General features: G+C 40.8%; 1 protein-coding gene across 5 annotated transcripts in view; it reads left to right on the forward strand.

The window, feature by feature from the left end:
- NME7 (NME/NM23 family member 7) overlaps positions 1-18,591 on the forward strand; it is a 91,606-nt gene that overhangs the window by 3,188 nt on the left and 69,827 nt on the right. For all 5 annotated transcript variants that reach the window (XR_011812619.1, XR_011812620.1, XM_027449570.3 and 2 more), the window contains one exon: positions 15,137-15,244. Coding sequence is in view for 3 of the 5 variants with exons in the window: in XM_027449570.3 (XP_027305371.1) it covers positions 15,137-15,244 (108 nt within the window). In the remaining 2 variants the exon portion in view is untranslated. The remainder of the gene's footprint in view (positions 1-15,136; positions 15,245-18,591) is intronic.

Genomic DNA, 18,591 nt, shown 5'->3' on the forward strand with positions numbered 1-18,591 from the left:
CGCAGCTCTCACAGCTGCAGAGTACATCACCAAGACTCTTTTCATAGCAGAGCAGACAAGTAATACTTCCGTCTTGCACATGTGGCTTTGTCTAATAGGACGTCATCTGGATGTCATCCAGCTTTGGTTTTGCGGATGTGCAGGCACACAGTGAGTGGAATTTGAGCTTCCAACTACTTTTGATTGAAAAACAGCTTTGATTCATCACTGGAAGAGACTTTTGGAAATGAATCTTAGGAAATAGGAAGCAAATCAGCCGTTTCTAGAACTTGACCACAGTGAGCCCTGGGTTGCTCATGGTCCAGTGTTATCGTGTTGTGATCAAGTTTTTGGCTGAAGGCATTATAAGGCAATACAGCTCCTGAGGAAGTTGTGGAGTATACCTTGGTTTACTGGAATTTCATTTGGGAACCAGTAATCTCAACCATACTGGACTAGCTCGTAAGATGGGATGATTTGGTGAAGAGTGGTCATTCAGAGATGAACATATAGACAGACAAAACTCTTTCCCATTTAATAGAGTTTCCTGAACAAGGGCACATTTATAGAATAACTTTTCCTTTAGTCATTTGCAAATTATGTACTTTTGCTTGCAAAACAGTTGCCCTTAAAAAAAATAGCAGTTTATTTTTTTAAACTTTTGTGGAAGAGATGAAAACCGCTCCCAGAAACTTCCTTAATGCTTGAGAAGATTTACTTCTTTGGTCTTCAAACAAGGGACAGTTTCACTGGGGTGCCAGCTGGTGATTACCCTGGTTTTTCATCTGCAGAGTAAGTGGCCTGAGTCTTTTTGTTGTAAGCTGGCATGACAGAAACAACCACAAAGACCGGTTTCCTTACTTAATGGCTGTCACTTGCAGCATTTCATTACAGGGAAAAATAAAACCTTGTATTGCATGGTGAGTCTTATACAAGCATCAGAAGTACGATAGCGTTTCTTTTTGAACCAATGTTTCTTAGTATTGCTGATTTCCTTCTTGGGCAGGTAGCCTATGCACGTGGCAGAAGATGTAGCTGATAAAATCACAGGATTTTGGGCCTGTGCAAGCCAAATGAAAACTGCTAAAAGAATGCAGCTATATTTGACTGAGCAATGTGAAACATTGTTCCAGGAATTGTTTTGGGTTTGATGCTGCCATCTTTGTGGCATTACTTGCTATACAAAATACCACCCTGCATATATAAAGTTGACAGGTTCAGAATCCATGGGATAAATTGCCTCCTACTCCAGCCAACTCTCGGCTGTGGCTTGCAGGAGTTGCCATCTCTCTAACAGTAATTTTAGATGCAGTGAGAGCTCTTCTGACTGATGTGTCTGAAGTAGCTGACAGCATGAAAGGCAAAGTGATCTAGTTATCTAATGAATGTATCATTACATAATGATACATTCCATATTAATCTCCCTTTATCACCCAGAATTGTCTCTCAGGATCCTTCAGATTATAGGTACAGTTGTTAATAACTTTGGCACATCTATTCTAATTATATGGGTTTGTTTGTTTTATTTTATTTTGCCAGAAACCAAAGAAATTCAGGGATTACTCAGTGAGCAACTGTCAGGAGTGAAAAGAAAAGTTGCCAACTGAAAGTTTGTAATAAAGGAATAATGGGATTTGATGATAGAGACAGTGGTTATTTAGAGAATTGTTCCAGGCAGATTTCATGTGGATAAAATTTATACTGAAGGATGTTGTATCAGAGGTTTTAATTTTGTTGAAAGCACATCTGGACTTGGGTTATTATAAGAACCCAACAGGTCTGTGTAGGACGTGGAGGAGTGCAGGAGGATGGGTGTTACCTTTGGACAAGAAGCATCCAAATTGACATTAAAAATCATGGAATTGGCATTTGGGTTGGAAGGGATCTCTTGGGGTTATCCAGTCTGGCCCCTTGCTCAAAACAGATCTAATTGGAGCAGGTACAGGAGTCCTGAACATCTCAGATCCTCTCCTCCCGGCAGCCTGTTCCAGTGTCTTGGTTAAAAAAACCAACCGACTGACCAAAAACACCTGTGTAACTGGAACTTCCCATGTTTCAGCTTGTGTCCTTTGCCTGTTTTGCTGTCAGCATGCGTCCTGTGCAGTCTGGCCCCTGCTGGCCCTATGGGCTGTAGCTGGGCCACCCTCACCCTCCCCTTTCCCTGGCTGGCTGAGCAAGAAGGCATCGGTGTCTCAGCTCCGTCTTGTGTGTTGTGTTCACCATCCCCTGACTTTTCTTCCTCTTTTCAGTCAGTAGTGTCCATTTTGTTTAAGCCGAGGGAATAGGGAGTCTCTGAAAAGTGGTTTGGGGCTGTTCAGTTGAGCAGTTTGACTGAGTTCCTAAAAGGTTAGCAGTGCTCTGTATATCCAGGTGGGGGGCTCTGCTAATCGTTGACAGGTGAAAAACAGATGATGAGGAATACCTATTGCTGTGAGCCTGGAGCCATGAGGCTTTTTCCATCAGCATCGACCTTTAACTACAGCTGTGGCCACCAAGAGTAATCACTAAAGGTCCTACCTCATGAATGTGCTTGGCCTAATCCTCCAAAATTGTTTTGTGTCCACCTGTGGCCTTACACAGATGGAAACCAGGTGCACTGGTGCCTAAGCAACATGCCAAGGTCATCGAGCACCCTTTGGTGAGTGGAACCCAGGAGTTTTCTCCCAGTTGACAAAATGGAAAGAAAAAACAACATAAGGACTGATGAGTAAATGTACCTGTAGTCTCCGGAACACAGTGCCGCAGCTTATTATTGAGAGCTTAGCAAGTATTTGTATGTGTAACGAAAATATCCCCTGATAAAGTGAGCACATACAAAAGGTAAACGTTCTTTTTTTTTCATGCTAATACCTAGAGGTAAATACATTTCCTCTGTGAGGTTGCCCTTGCAAGCTGTCGTGAACAGTTCTGTTACTCCTCCGAAACACACGGCACTGGCACTTTTTGGAAGCTGGGTATTGAAGAAGGCTGTGTGACCCCGTTTCAGCCACTTTCCTGTATTAAAAGGACTTCATCTCTCAGGTTGTGGGAGTCTGTGCTTTGTAATTTAGTCTTTTTATCTCGTTTTGCCATTTAGCTAATTTTGAGGCATAGTGTACTTGGAAGTGAAGTTGAAATAAGGTGTCCAACCTCCCTTTGAGCACTAGGTGGTGCTCCGATATTTGCAAAGAAGCGGCTCTTGGCGATGCAGTCCCGAGAGCCTTGTTGCATATATTTGCATGGGATTCTTCATTAATTTTAACCACCTTTTTCATTAAATAAGTCATGCTTTCGCTGCAGAATATTCTAACGTGCTTGAAAGAGCAGCCACACACCAGAGATGTATACACATGGGAATGGGAGGATGTGTGCACGCATACTTGAGGCTGTGTACCTGTTCTTCCACATGAATGCCATGCATGTTTAGGTACAATCTTTCACTAAACCTAGTACCCCTTCTATTTTTATCTTTTCTCTGTGTTCATTCTCTTCCTGTAGTATCTGGGGATGGCAGTTGTGGAGCAGGACTGCATTATGCCACGTATTTTCTAGTTACCTAATAGCAATGCTGTCCTTGCCTTGCCTGATGTGCTCTCTTATGGCACGCTGTAATGACCGAGTTACGGCTTCGAAGCCTGAACATCCCCAGCTCGCTGGGGAGAAGGGATGAGCAGCGGTGTGGATCCAGTCCTTGCAGCTGCTGGACCAGCAGAGGTTGCTCGTGGCAGCTGCAGAGCCAGCTGGCTGGGCAGGGACAGCAGCCCTCTTCTGGCTCCTTCTGCAGGTTTCTGCACTGCAACAGAGTCTGCAGAAGTGGGAAAGGAGAGTGAACCAAATGAGCTGCCTTTGCCTTGTTTTGGGGAAAAACAAGGTGGGGGGTTATACTTAAGTAGTCTGGATATTTAATCCATTAAATCTTGCTGTCCTTCTGTGGTTGATGGTTGTTTCTATTGGTGTAATAGACCTTGATGATGGTTATTCCCATTTTACAAAAGGATGAAGTGGGAAATACAACCTCCTTTTTGTAAAAGTGCTGAGCATCAAATGCAGTAATGCAAGGGATAATCTGTCAAGGTGAAACCAAGCTATTTGACCAAAACCATGTGCAGGTTTATTATTCTTCAGTCACTGCCTGCATCGAGCAGAGACCTTCACATCGAGCAGAGACCTTCACATTTAATGCAGGCTGCTCAGAACTGTGATGACAAAAGTCCTCCGCTCTGGAAGAGAAGTAATTTTTGTTAGCTCATCAAAGAAATCTTCATACAATTGACCTGTAAAAGGTCATTGGGAATGGCAGAGTTTAAGAACAGGATTCAAACTACCCACTCTGCTTCCTCTGCCACACAGGATTTTACTTTCTGACAACTTTACTCCTGGGAAGCTGCTGAACAGCTTTTGTCATGAGAACTGTTCACAGCTAACTTGTCATTAGCCTGACAGCAGATTAAAGGGTATATGACCACAACATCTGTGCTAGCTGAGGTCTGGATTTAGTCCACCTACGTTAGAGTTAATATTTGACACAATCTAGGAAAAATGGTGTGTTAACTTCAGCATTTGGTTAAACAGCAGTGCAGGCAAAGTACTTGCTTTACGTGCCCATAGTAGTGAATAAGAAACCTGTCAGCAGGGTTGTTTGCGTACTTCAGGGCATCGTAAATCTTTACTGCACCGTTACATGCTCTGACTGTTCAAGCTGGATGCAGCACGTTTGGTCTTTGGATCATTCACAGACTCCTGAGTGTTAACGCTCACTGGTGTCAGCGGGCTGAGGGACACCCTTAGCTGTGATTCCAAGGCAAACAATTGATTCTTGCTAAGAGCAATTTTCAGAACCTTATTATAAGCTAATTTCAAGATGCTGAAGGCATTAGGTTAACCTGAAGTGCTCGTGAGAGCTTTCGTTCAGGATTTTTAGGTGTTTTCCTTTTGAACCTCTTCTTCCAGCTGCCCATAATGGTCTGGGACTTGAACCATTCTGCTGGAAATTTTCCAAACAGCTTCTACTGGGAGTTGAAAGCTGAATGGAAGACTTGAATAAGAATGTGTGGAAAACAAGTTGAAATACTTTCTCAGTCCTAATAAATAAGAAAACAGACAAATAATAAGCAAACAAACAAAATTAATAAGAATTCAGTGTTCCTCCAAAGAGCTTTTGTTTTGAAAGGCTTGGAAATTGAAAGCTGGAGTTTTGACAGAGGAAAGGTGTACGAAAGGAGACTACCTTTGAGTGTGACTATCAATGTTAATGTTTGGATGAGTTTTGAGCCTTTCAAAACTGTTTTTCCTGTACGTACAATACAGGAAGGGTTGTATAATGGGATGTGCACAGGTATCTGAGTGTATGTGTAGCCCTGTTGTCCTTTCTGGGGTCACATGCAGATGCTAAACTTCTATTTCAAAGTCAGAGACCCAGCATCCAGCAGCTGACCATGGCAGTGTGAGTTCTGCCACTACTGATGGATTCTGCAAAGCACCTAAGCTGTATCCTGAAATGTAATTACGCAAGTGCCCCAAGTCTGTGAGCTGAGGAGTGTTACAGATGCTTTTCTGAGTCAGGGAACGGCTCTGCTTTCGCTATAATCACTGTCACACTCTTCCTGAGTTGGTGGAGGCAGGTAGGAAAATGCTGAGCACTACTGACTACTACTAGAGAAATTATATGGGACCATGTAATTAAGGAGTACAATAATATAACTTGTGATCTTCAGCTTTATAAAGTACATCATGTAGCATGCATTAAATGGAGAGATACTCCCTTCAAGATGAGGTTTAGCTGGTCTTCTAAAGCTACACTTGTCTTCATGGAGCAGGAGCAGCAGTATGGGGTCCTTCATGTGTTTTAGAGAAATTGCATTCCAACATCATTAGAAAAATACCATGAATCCTATAACTAAGTACTTAATTATAACAGGTAATTGAAGGGGGTTGGAGTTAAGGGTTGAGGATTTCAGTTCTTGACTCTCTTACATGAGAGACTGGAGGGGGAAAGAATAGGTTACACTAATCACGCCTACATACTACATAGAAAGCCTGCAGAATTTGCATAATCTAGTAAAAGATGATTTCTTCCTTAGCAAATTGGCAGAACAGCCAGATAACGTTGTTGTTGTGAGGTGGGAATGCAGATTTCTAAATCTGGGAAGAAAGTTTTGGGTCTTCAGCCTTCAAGGGCTGTGCTCATCGAGAGCCCTGCACATATGGAGTGGATTTATTGAACCAAAATCCCAGTCAAAGGTGACGATTAACTTGGTCAGTGCTACAGAGACAGAAATATCCCCACGTTACTTGGCAGCAGAAGATCTGGGCAGCAGCGGCCATGTGCCAAAAGCATGTACATAAGCCAAAAGGCATCTGAGAAGCTGGGTACCAGTAGTAGTGGGAGTCAGGTAACTGGATCTGGAGGAAGTAGCACCTGTTTATGGCAGGGGAAGCATTCTAAATGCAGCAGTGTTTCACCTGTTTAAAAGATTTCCAGTGTTGATTAAGATTTTTGAAATTTTAACCGATCTTAATTGGTTTCTAATAGTTGTCTAGGACTTCTGTGAAATTTTCATTAGGTAGGATTTGCTTTATACAAGGAGAGGGGGGAAAAAAAGAGACTTCCAGAATTCACCAGTGAACTTCTGAATACGAGGTTTAGTTTGAGAATTGTCTGTAGTCAAGACATTGCCATGGAAATTGCAGTTGCCAGATGTTTGTTTCTCAATTTGAAAGTGATCTTTCTGACTCTGAAGAAAAGCCTGTCGAGAAAGTGGTGGGAGGACCAACAGCAGCAAGGGGGCTGTGGAATTGGAGCTACAAAACTTGTACCGGTGCCTGTGGCAGAAACATGGACAGGGGAGGAGGAGGAAAATGAGATTTGAGAGACAGCTAATTGAGAGCTCTATCTGCACAGTGCTGTGGATTTATGTTGTGCCTGGAAAATATCCTGTATTAAAGGAACTGTGAAGGGTAGAAGATGGGTTGAATAGCACAACATAATAAGCGTGCATTGCTGAGGATTCATTTTGGGTCTTAAGGTGCATTACAATGCTGAAAATGAGAGCACTTTCTGACACTTAAAATGCTGTTCGTTAAATGCCACCGGTATGTTTGAAGTCTTGTTTCTTGCAAAATTGTCACCAACATTTAATGGCTTAGCTGTTTCTGCACCTTTTTTTCCCTTTCCCTTTTCTCTCCTAAATGGATATTTTTCTTTTAAAGAATTATTGGTGATAGGAAATTACTCATAATGTACAAATGGAATTTTTTGTACAGCTGCTTTCAGCCTACTTGCCTCAGAAAAACAAAGTTTATGTGATTTCAGTCTGCATGTTATGTGTATCTGACCACTGTCTTGTGTCCTCCCTTTTCTCCCCAGTAAGTCTGAAATTACTGGCAGATTTCAGGCAGAGGGATAATGATGTTCCTCCAGGTTTCACAGTAATGCAAAGGGGGAAGAAACCTTCTAAGGCATCTTTAAAGAAAGACTTCATTGTGAGCTCAACCCTAGTTACACATCAGAGAGTCCGGGTGGGTTTCAGCCTTTATTAAATGCTTGAGCTGAAGCGAAGTTACAGGTAAAACAGTCGGGGATGGGAAACAGAAGTAGAAAGAACCAGGGCTCATTATTTCTTGTGTTTGCTTGTCATTTAGTAAGGACAAGTAGTCCTAACGGAAGGCAGAGTGTAGTGGTACAGAAGTGTATTTGCCTAGTACTGTTGCCTTCTGAAGTTGTGCATACAGGCCCTCTTGTTCAATCAAACTGAAGGGCATACAGTGCCTGGAAACTAAGAAGACAGACATGTTTGATGAAGCAGCAAGTGCTTTGCTCTGTGATAAAGTGACACTTGCTATTTTGCTCACCATTCCTTTGCTCTCTGAAAGGCATCTCGCTGTAGCAGTCCCGTCACTGACTGTATGAAAGGGAGTGATGCTGTTTGGTTTGTCTAAGCTAGAATTGCTTTACAGCTTTTAGAGTCCCAGTATCCCATTTATTCGTAGAATCACAGAACAGTTTGGATTGGAAAGGACCTCAAAGCCCACCCAGTGCCACCCCCCTGCCATGGGCAGGGACACCTCCCGCCAGCCCAGGTTGCCCAAAGCTCCATCCAACCTGGCCTTGAGCACCTCCAGGGATGGGGCAGCCACAGCTTCTATGGGCAGCCTGTGCCAGGGCCTCACCACCCTCATAGGGAAGAATTTCTTCCTTATGCTAAATCTCCCCTCTTTTCATTTCAAGCCATTCCCCCCTGTCCTATCCCTACACTCCCTGACAAAGAGTCCCTCCCCAGCTTTCCTGCAGGCCCCCTTTAGGTACTGGAAGGCTGCTGTAAGGTCTCATTTTCTAACTTCCATCAACCTTTATTTAGCATGTCAGAAGACTGGTCGCGATTTTTTTTTTCCCCTCTCCTGGGTGAAAACTGTTTGCACAAATGGAGTTGGCCAGCTCATTAAGTATTTTGGCATCTATTAATGTAATTTAGCTTGACGTGTCTTGTTAGATGTTTCAACTTCATCATTTTATGTAACATTTTTGTAGAGACTCCAATTGTTTTAAATGGTTTTGATTTTGCTCTTTCAGCTTCATGGTTTTATCCGCAGGGGACTGTCACATCTGAGATGTCCGTATCCGAAAGAAAAGCACTCCTTGCCCACTGGTTGAGTCCATCTTTAAAGCTCATTGAAGTGACAGCTTTTGTCTGGTGTTCTGACTACATGAGAACACAGCGCTGCTTGAAAAGCTAGGTGTCCTGTTCCCTGGGAGGTAACACCTAAAAGCATTCAGCTGAAAATAAAGCGAAGCTGTCTGAATGTTAGAATGGGAGAACACTAAAGCTAATAACAGTGAACAGTTTAAAGCAATAGAAGTAGTGTTTCTGGGGCTCTTCAGCAAGCAGGTGTTGCTGTGACAGTGCTTCTACCTGTGGCCTGCTGGGGGAGCATGAGTCTGCGAGTGGCTGCTTTGGAGGAAGGTGGAGATGGATCAGGCTGCAAATCCTGATTCCAGCTCCACAGATTAGAATTTTATCGCTGTCTTTCTTTTCAGTTTCGCTGAAGTCCTTTTGTGGTAGAGTTAAATCTGAAGTGGTGATTAGTCCAGGAGATTGAATGATCTGTGAGCTCTGAGGAGCTGTTTCAAATAACTCATAACATGACTTAGATACCCACTGTTAAGAGATTCAGCATAAATCTACAACAATAACTTCTGGATCCAATTCTGAGAATCTGAGGAAGGCAGCTGGTCAGGTCCCACACTTCAGCCTGTTGTCTGAAGAACATGAAGCCAACATCTACTGAAGGAAGGCACCAACACATACTGCAGTAGTTCTTTGTAGGTTCTACAGAAAAAATAGGAAAGATGAGAAGAAAGATACCTGTGGGCTGGCCATTTCAACAAAGTCTAATTTTTGCTAAAGAGAGTGCTCAGCAAACTTGCATACACTTGTAATTTATTTATTTATAATTCTAAAAAATGTAAGTACATGTTAGTGCATAAATTCCGACAGTGCATAACAGTGCATAAGATTACCTTATATTGGAGTCAGATTCATATCTTCACCCAAAAAGTTGTGAATTTTGTGTTTTTGTCCTTTAATACCATCTAATTTTTTATAAAAATATTCTTGCTCTCCCAGAACATTTCAGAGAGTGCCAACAGCCTGGCATCGGAAGCAGCAAGGTTGCTAAATAAATGTTTCTCCTAAAACTGTTGCCAGAATTTTAGGAAGTTCCAGGGCTCTCTTTCCAGAAAGTTTTCTTTCTGTATGAGGAGAAATACTCATTCAGTATGAGGATTGTTCTTGCCTGCTGGCCCAACCTGTTCCCAGTAATTTTCACACAAACAGCTTGATCGCTAAGACCAGTGTTTGAGCACAGCTTTTTCCTGGGACGGCACAGAGTTTTACAAAATACAGAATCAGGAGATCAAGACGGGTCTTTTTGACTCTGATCCAGCTTCTGCTGAGGTTTTATGCAGTCTTTTTATTGTTTCAGTGGGAGTTGATTCAGGTCCTTTTGATTTGATTTCCCTCAGATCGGATTTCGGAGTCACTGAGTCACCGGGAAAATCGAAGGAGCAGCAGACATGAAGCTACCCACTTAAAACAGCGACGTGCTTTGTGACTCCTAAACTTACAAATACGTGGGCAATGGGCCCTGAGCCTGTGTCAAAATTTCATGCACGCTGCCGCTCCTGATTGCATATATAACCGTCAGTAGAGGCAGGATTACTAATAGCTTGTAAAGGTGCACTTTCCAGGTACCTCAGAGCTTTTGTAATTCCAAGAAATATTTGGATAGTTTCATGTGAAATTTCTTGAGTAATAAGCTGAAGGAGTCAGGCTGCATTGCAGGCTGGGAACTGTTTTAAGCACAGGTGGTTGTTCCTCGTCAGCCGGAGATTGTAGAGATTACAGCTAAGAGCACGGATTGGCAAACAGGTAGAAAAATATTAACTTCAGGCTCACCGATGGGACAGATTTATCTCTATAATGAAAAAGAATAAAGTCATATGAAAGGCGAGATCCTAGTAAAAATTCATTGCCTGTATGTTAACATGGGGAATCATCTCAACTGCCCTTCTCTTAGACTATGATGAGGCAGAAATTACAAATGGCCTAAAACATGGATTTCCTGTTTACTCCATTGTAAGAGACGGATTTCATGTCTAGGATGAAATTTCTAGTCAAAACTAGAGGGAGAGGACAGAGATGCTCATCCTAGAACAGCAGTGGTACTCAGGAAGGACCTTGAGGTTGGGATAACTGTGTGTTACCAGCTGCATGTTCTGCCTAACTCAAAGCAGGGTGATAAAATTGTTCTTCCACCTTCCCGTGCAACCTCTTTACTCCCTGAGCTGCTTTTCCACCACTCTTGTTTCTCATGAGAAGCTTTGGAAGATCTGCTTTTGTTTTACTGCAGAACAGAAGCCCTTTGGAAATCTGTGAGCTTTCCAGGACAAGAGATCATTTCCTGCCCAGCTTACCAAGCGCTCTGCTTTCTGGTTATGAGCTTCCTTGGCAGCCACCTTCCAGACAAACTGTTTCTCCCTGCTGCAGAGTTTTTTATGAGCACAGTTCTGTCAGAAATGCTTAGATTTAGCTTCCAGAACTTAGCTCCATGCTAGCAGAGTGCCTGCTACTCCCATCACTTTCAGAACTAAGTACAATATTTGATTTTTTTTTTATTCAGCTGTACTTCAATACATGTTTCTCCTGTGCACAGAGCCATAGAATACATACTCCTACTGCATATTCACACATAGAAGGATAAACAAAAAGCCTAAGCTAGCAAAACCTACACATAGATCCAAATGCTTTTCCCTGCAGCTTGCGAAAGAAGGAATAAAGAGAAATATTATTCTTTTTGTCTTCGCAGTAGGTGAACTGAGATCGCTGATTTCAGTGGCCCTGGATATTACCATAGAAAGGGACTGCGAAAACTGAACTAAAGACAGCAACCCTGAAACTATCAGTATATGAATATAAAGCAGACAGTCACTGCTGGGTTTTCTAATGCTGGTAATTTTTCCACTGATGTGAAAAGCGTAAGGAAAATTATTTCTGTCTCAGTAGGTATTGCTTGGTTAATAGTGTGGTCGTGATCGAAGAGGCTGTGTGTAATTGTGATGAGGGTGCAGATACAGAAAGGAATGGAAATAATGTTTTAAGGGGAATTTTTTTGGAGTTATAAGGTATTCGTAAGTTGACTTGATTTGTTGCTATTTGAGCTTGATTTCACTGATCCCTAACCACGTCAGCCGTTTCCCCTCTGGTGCACTGAGCAGGACACCACCTGGCAGATCCCCTCCGGTCTCTGATCACCCTGTTCTGTACATGTGTTTTCTCTACAAGTTGCCTTTCTTAGGAGGAGGAGCAGAAGGCAAGGAGCAGCCCCAGCACGTTTCCCATAGCACCTGCCTGTCTCTGAGACTCCTTTCCACGTGGCAGCCTGGGACACACTCATGGAAGAGTACATAGGAAAGTTGTCTGCCATAGCAGTTATGGGGATTGTGCACTTGAAAGGAAGATGAAAGTAAATATTTGTAAAAGATAATTTCAGGGTTGTGAAGGCTTTATATTCTATTGCAGTCCTTATAGTATGTGATGGGAAGTGGACAGATGTTTGTGTTTGGTATTTGCCTTTGAAATCCTATGGCATTACGTAACTAAACAAAAGGCTCACTTCTCATTTAAAAGGATTTATTATAAGTCTAGTATGTAGTCAATTTTTAAAGCATACAATTTGAAATCGGTTGATGTCTTTGATGAGTTGGAGTGGCAGTTTTACAGTGATGCCTGGGAAGGGCTCATCTGAATGTGTTTGCATTATTGCATTTCGTGATTGCATTCTGGACTGCCTTCTGTCAGTTCTAAGGCTGTCCGTATGAATCTCGAATAGTGAAATTGCAGTCCTGTCATGTTTTACATTGTACTTGCTTGGCAGAGTCCGCAGGTTGCTTTTAATATTGAATTTCTTCATGTTGCAGTATGGAACAATCTACCTGTTCACAAATGTAATCTGTTTCAGTTATTTTTCTAATGTTTTCCTAAAGCTTGTAAGCTTTCTTCTGATACGGTTCTCTGCACTTAAAAATGACTTATTGTGATATTTTTATGTCTGTAAAGCAGAGAAAATTCTAGTTATGGCCCAGCTTTACAGATTTAATTTTGATCGTTTTAGAAAACTGTTAGCTCTGTGTGTTTTCCAGATAGAAAATAATAACCAATTCCAATTTACCTGCTAACTGATTCCATTACTGGGCATTTGGGGGTTAGCTCAGCAGTGCTTTCCGAGTCTAAGCAGCCTTTATTACCTTGGGCTTGCTTGCCATCCTAAAAGAAGATAATACAGAGTGGTCATTTCTGCCATTCGGCTAAATAAAAAGCAGTGGCCAGAAGAGCTTGCTAAATAGCAAATGTGAATAGCTCAGACGTTGGGTAAGGTCTCAGAAAATGAATTTTGAATGCATCTTAAAACCAAGGATATGTTAAAAGAAATAAAATTTTTTAAAAAAAAGCAGGCCAATTCCTCAACAGACAAGACACCATGCAGTTCCTCACTACAAATGCGAAGATACTGGTGACTAAATGAAAAATCTAAACACTTGTTCATTGCTTGTTCATCTAAATGTGTTACTTGCCTGAGACAAGTAAACATTTGGATATTTCCAAATTTTTGCATAAATGAAAATTAGTAGATTCTCTGTCAATTGCTACCTAGCAAACATGTTTGAAAGTGATGCTATAATATAAAATTGGTAACGTAAATACAATTGTATCGGTCTTGGTGTTATGAGGAGTGCATCTTCATTTATTTCATATGTCAGTAGCTTTTTTTTTCTTTTCAGAAAACTTCTGTGGTAGACAGCTGCCTCAAAGTGGTTGTGTGTACCATGCATCCTTGATCAGATGGTGGTCAAATTCATCAGTCAAATGCTTTGTCTTGTCTTCCAGCAGTAGGAGTGTATTTAAGATCAAGGGCAAAATTTGTCATTTACTATAATCTGTCAGCCCTCCATGTTGTTTATTGCCAGTGACATGCCTATATGGGAAAACTAAGGTGTGAGTTTTCACGTAGGAAGGTGTTTGTTCTGGCTTACATGTGTCTAGAACGATGGTGGTAGCAATGAAGACACGAGCAGGACTAGTGTGAATAAGGGCCTGAAACGAGGCTAAGTCCTCCGGGAGTTTTTGTGCAGGATGCTGCACCTAAAACATATGTTTAAGTAATGTCCAAGGCTGTAGTGTGTAGCACAGAGATAAGGCTGTGCTGCCCCCACCATGCAAGTCTCCCTGTGTTACAGTCATGTCTTTGTTTTGCAGTGGAGGGCACCGTAAGGGCTGACAGTAGGGTGGGGAACTCATCTCAACGCCATTAACTGACCAGACATACGTATTCGTCACACTGTGAAATCCTGAAATTGTTCTTTTTTATCTCATTCTTACCCATCGCTGCTTCTGTTGAGTCTTTAACCTGCAAAAGCTCTTATGTCAGTTTTAAGCTGAAGATGTTGAAAGAAAAGCTGCACTGACAACAAAAGCAAGATCGCGGATTTGTTTGGCTTAATGTCTGTAGGCTTCCACTCACCACAGAAGTGATTACGATTCTTTACCTTCTGATGTTCTGGAGTAGGCATTGAAGCCCGTGGGAATTCCTTCTGTCTGGTTGCTTAGTGGGCTGTCTTTGAAACAACTGAAATACTGCTGTTTTCTAAAATCTGAAGGACAAAAAAAGCCTACTTGGCTGCAACTTCAACTCCCAGTTGTACCTAAATGTTTAAGATAAGAGAGTGCAGGTACCTCTAAAGAGTGGAAGCCTGTGATGAGACCATTATTGCCCTCAGGAGTAGCAATCAGATTTAGCAAGGCTATGGAAAATAAAAACGTAGAGCTCCATCTAGCAGCTCTCAAACAACTGGTATTGTAGGACCAATAGCTACCAAACACACACCACTAAGAGGTGCTGGAGCTGCACGTCCATGCGCACTGCATCGCCTTTGTGCTTGCTTCCCCGAAGGATGAGTGGAGACAAGCTAAGCATGTAGCTACAGTTTCATAATTATTGCAGTCTACCTTTCAGGTCACACTCTGTAATGGCAGAAAATGAGGTGGTGTAAATGAGATCAGGTTGCTTGTGCTTTATGTAAATTTCAGGCATTTAAGTAGTGAATTGAACTAATGTCCTTAGCTTGAATATGTTTATCTCAGCATTAACAGAAGTTCAGGTATCACTGGTCAGGAAGAGGAAAGTGTTTTCCTGACAGTTGTGTGGGAAACATGTTAAAATTCAGTATTTTCATTGTGAGCAAACACACTTTTTTTAACATACCAAAGCACATCAGATACCTGCCTCAATTTCACAAAATTAGGAAGTCTAACAAGAACTGCTACAATAATTCAGATTTAATGGGTGATGAAATCAGAATAAGATTTGAGATTGCCTGGAAAACTGCCATATTGTTTTTCTCATACTTGAAAGATGAGAGTTGACAAGTGAAAAGATGTCACCAGCTGTGTTAAGTAGATGAAGTTGTGCAGGCTATGCATTTACTAATGAATTTTTTGATTTTTCTGATAGCAGATGCAAGGAAGTTTATTATTAATTATTATTATTACTATTACTGTTATTGCTATTTGTATATTTAAAAACATGTATGGTTGCTCTGATAGCCCTCCCATTTTTGTTTCAGAGTCAAGATGATAGATACGCTTTCACTGCTGAATGGTATGACCCAAATGCTTCACTCTTTCGGCGTTATGAGCTTCTCTATTATCCAAAGGATGGATCAGTTGAAATGGTAAGAATAAAAGAAAAATATCAGTTATTATAAGTACAATATCCAATTAAACAGTCTGTAAAATGGAAGGCCACTACCTATGCCAATTAATTTTCCAGGTAATGAAAATGTAATTTAAGATGTACCTTGCTCTGTTTCTAAAACCAAACAAAAAGCAAAAACACTAGGTCACAGTGGAGCACGTGGAAGAGCTTCCATGTTAATGATTTTTACCTTAAATCTTATTTTGGCGTGGAGAGATTCATTTTCACAAATCTGTTTTCATTCAGTCTCTACTTGGGTTTTAGTATTGGAACTAATTTGTGCTAACCTACTGCATGAGAAACACAAATTGAAGCTAATTCCAAGCAGGGAAATAAGCTTCAGCTGAAATTCCAGAAGTCTCTGAAGAGTAAAATGTTAAAAAAAAAAAGAAAAAAAAGAAAAAAAAAAGTTATCAAAACAGAAGAAATGGTAAACTACTCTTAATTTGGTTTTAAAGCAAACTACTCTTATTTTGGTTTTAAAGCAAAGAAGGATATTTCAGACAGTGGGATCCAAATCTTTTCATCAGTGGTGCTTGCTTTTTGACTTATGGTTCATACAACAAATCCCCTTTGTTTATTAATAGGTTAAAACAAGGATGTTGCAGAAGCAGGCACATATATAAAGATGAAGTATGGATAGTACAGATTATCCTAGTAAAACAGCCAATTCTTTGTGCTCCCTTTTAGGAATGGGTGAATGGTTTTGACTAGTCTTTTCTGATTTTTAATGGTGATCTAAAGGTCTGAGAGTAGACTAGGTTTGGAAATTCACACTTCTAAATTTCATTATGAAATTTTTGTTTTCCTGCTGTAAGTATCAAATGCAGAAATCAGAAATAAGAAAACTAACAAAATGTGCCTTTTCTCACCCAAACAGTTGCGTACTGAAACCATGGTACCCATCAGAGTGAGGAGATGCACTTTGCACTTTTTACTGATAGTCTCTTCAAACAAACTCTACCATGATGTTGTCCCTTTTAAGTTAGTTATTTGTATGATGTCTGTGTGCACAGCTGTCAAAATGTGAAGATTTTTTTTTCCCAGAGACAGTTTAGCTAATCAGTCAGGAGCCGTAATAATCTTCCTACACAACCATGTGTAGGCTGACAAAATTGTTGTTCATTTCACCTAGATGTCTCAAAACCAAGAGCTTTCAAGGTGTTCTTGAGCTGTCTTAACACTTTCTGCATCAAACATTTTTGACTTGGTAGAGCAGCATTTTGCTATTGTGCTCTCATGTTAAGAGAGTACTGTGTGTTCACAGTCATGAGTACACAGACTTCGTATGATCAAGACAACCATTAAAAAAGCAAAAATACTTGTAACACCTCTATAGAAAGAATTTTTGTGTGAGTTTGTGGACAATGATTAAATTTAGGATTGCCTTCTTCCCTTCTGGGTCTTTTTTTTTTCTTTTTTTTTTTTTGTTCTTTTCAGTTTCTCTGAAATTTGATGAGTCTTTCTTCATTACTGTCAAATTCTTCTGCATCTTTTGGTGTCTTCCCAAGAGATGATGACTGCCCACCCTTACCTCTAACATGCTTTAGGAGAAGGGAGGTAATGGATGTGAGCCTGCTTCTCCCTGCTTAAGAGAGATACTGATAGATCACCTTTCCTACTGTTGCAGTGATAGCTCTTCTTTATCACACACCTCAGCTGAGGGTGGAATGGAGCAATTGAAGGCTTATGTTATGTCAAATCCTCAGCTTTTATTTTCTTTTTTAGTTCTTCATATCTTGGTTGATCCTGGAAAGGAAAATTGCAGTGGGAATAACATGACAAGTTTCCAGCTTGCCTTGCAGCCATTAGAAAACAACACAGGTTTTTGTCCAAGAACAGCAAGCAACTGTTGTGATCAGACTGGATGCCTTGACAGAGATGTGCCCAACTGTCCCAAGTTTTCTGTAGTTAATAACTCTCATAGGAAATTCCTAAAGGCTGAACAACTTTTCTTTCTACAGAAGATTTTCGAAAAAGAGAGAAGTCTTTAAAATGAACATGTACTTATAGCAGAGAACTATTTTATTTTGGATAATTAACCTGTGCATGTACATGAGAGAAGGGTGAAAAAACAATCAAATTTGTCTCACATCTCTTCTGTTGCAGTTTATAATTTGCCTTATAAAAAGGTATTTTAAACAGATCCAAAATTCCATTCTAAAGAATTGTTAAACACAGATAGATATCTCTCTTGTTTCTCTTCCTATCTTCATCTTCTGCTTGAGAAGAAAGAAAAAGCTGGGGAGGGTGCCTTTCTAGCAACTGTTAGTGAAATAACCAAGGAAATGTTCAGATTTTTAGTCAAGATGTTGAAGAATTTTTATGTTCAATTCAGTTAATAGGATTCCTGGCCAAGTCTAGGAAAAAACAAGTAGCTGAATTCAAGTGATTTTTTTTTCCCAGTATGTTATTGTTTCATTTACCCCTATGTTTGTAACTGAAGGGCACGCAGTAGGATTGGGGAGGGTTGAATATATTTCAGCAGGGAAGGATTCTTCCTTGTAATTCTGCCTCAGCAGAAGGAAGCATCCAAATAACTTATATTCTCTGATCTCCAAAGTTTTAGCTGTTCTGGAAAAGCTCACAATTCATCTAGCTCAAGCCTAAAACAGGAGATGAATTCAAACATTTCAGAACATGGAGTATGTAATTTTACTGATTTATTTTTTTCTCCGAGGCTTACAGGAATGAAGTTTTCTTTTAATGCTGTTCTAGTTTGTATACCATTGCAATGGAGGACAGTACACATAAATGAAGAACAGAAAAGGGGAAGTTTAGCCTGAAGAGGACAAAAATTTTCCTTTCATAGGATTCCATTTCTCCAGGAAACTGAAGGGATCTGTAATATTGACATGGAGCAGAGAAGAGTGTGTTCATCAGGTTCTCTTTTGTGCTTTGCCAGCCCATCCAGAAAACTGCACATTACTGTCTTGCTACTTGCTGAGAAAGATGATACAAAGCTGAATTATCTTGACAGGCATTTGAGCTTGCAGCTCTAGGCAGTGAGAACTTCTCAACCTAGTGCTGCAGCCATCCATCCATCCCTAATTCAGAGTCTTATGCAGCCAAATAAAGCGTAGTATCACTGGAACAATGCCCTGAAGAGGAGACTTGCCACAGACAGTGTGCATCATGGTCTTTACTGGTGTGAGCCGTTGGCCTGTGAAACAGCACAGATCTGCTAGGGGGAAATTCTCAGTGAGACTGGGCAGAGATATCCATAGGCACGTGAACCATTTATCACAGTTTGAATTAGCACAAGCAAATGGTAAAATAAAAACTGCAAAGACAGCTGTCACTCTGAGACTATTTAAATGGAAC

This window comes from Anas platyrhynchos, chromosome 1 (assembly GCF_047663525.1).
Source record: "Anas platyrhynchos isolate ZD024472 breed Pekin duck chromosome 1, IASCAAS_PekinDuck_T2T, whole genome shotgun sequence".
In the NCBI taxonomy this organism is placed as follows: Eukaryota; Metazoa; Chordata; class Aves; order Anseriformes; family Anatidae; genus Anas; species Anas platyrhynchos.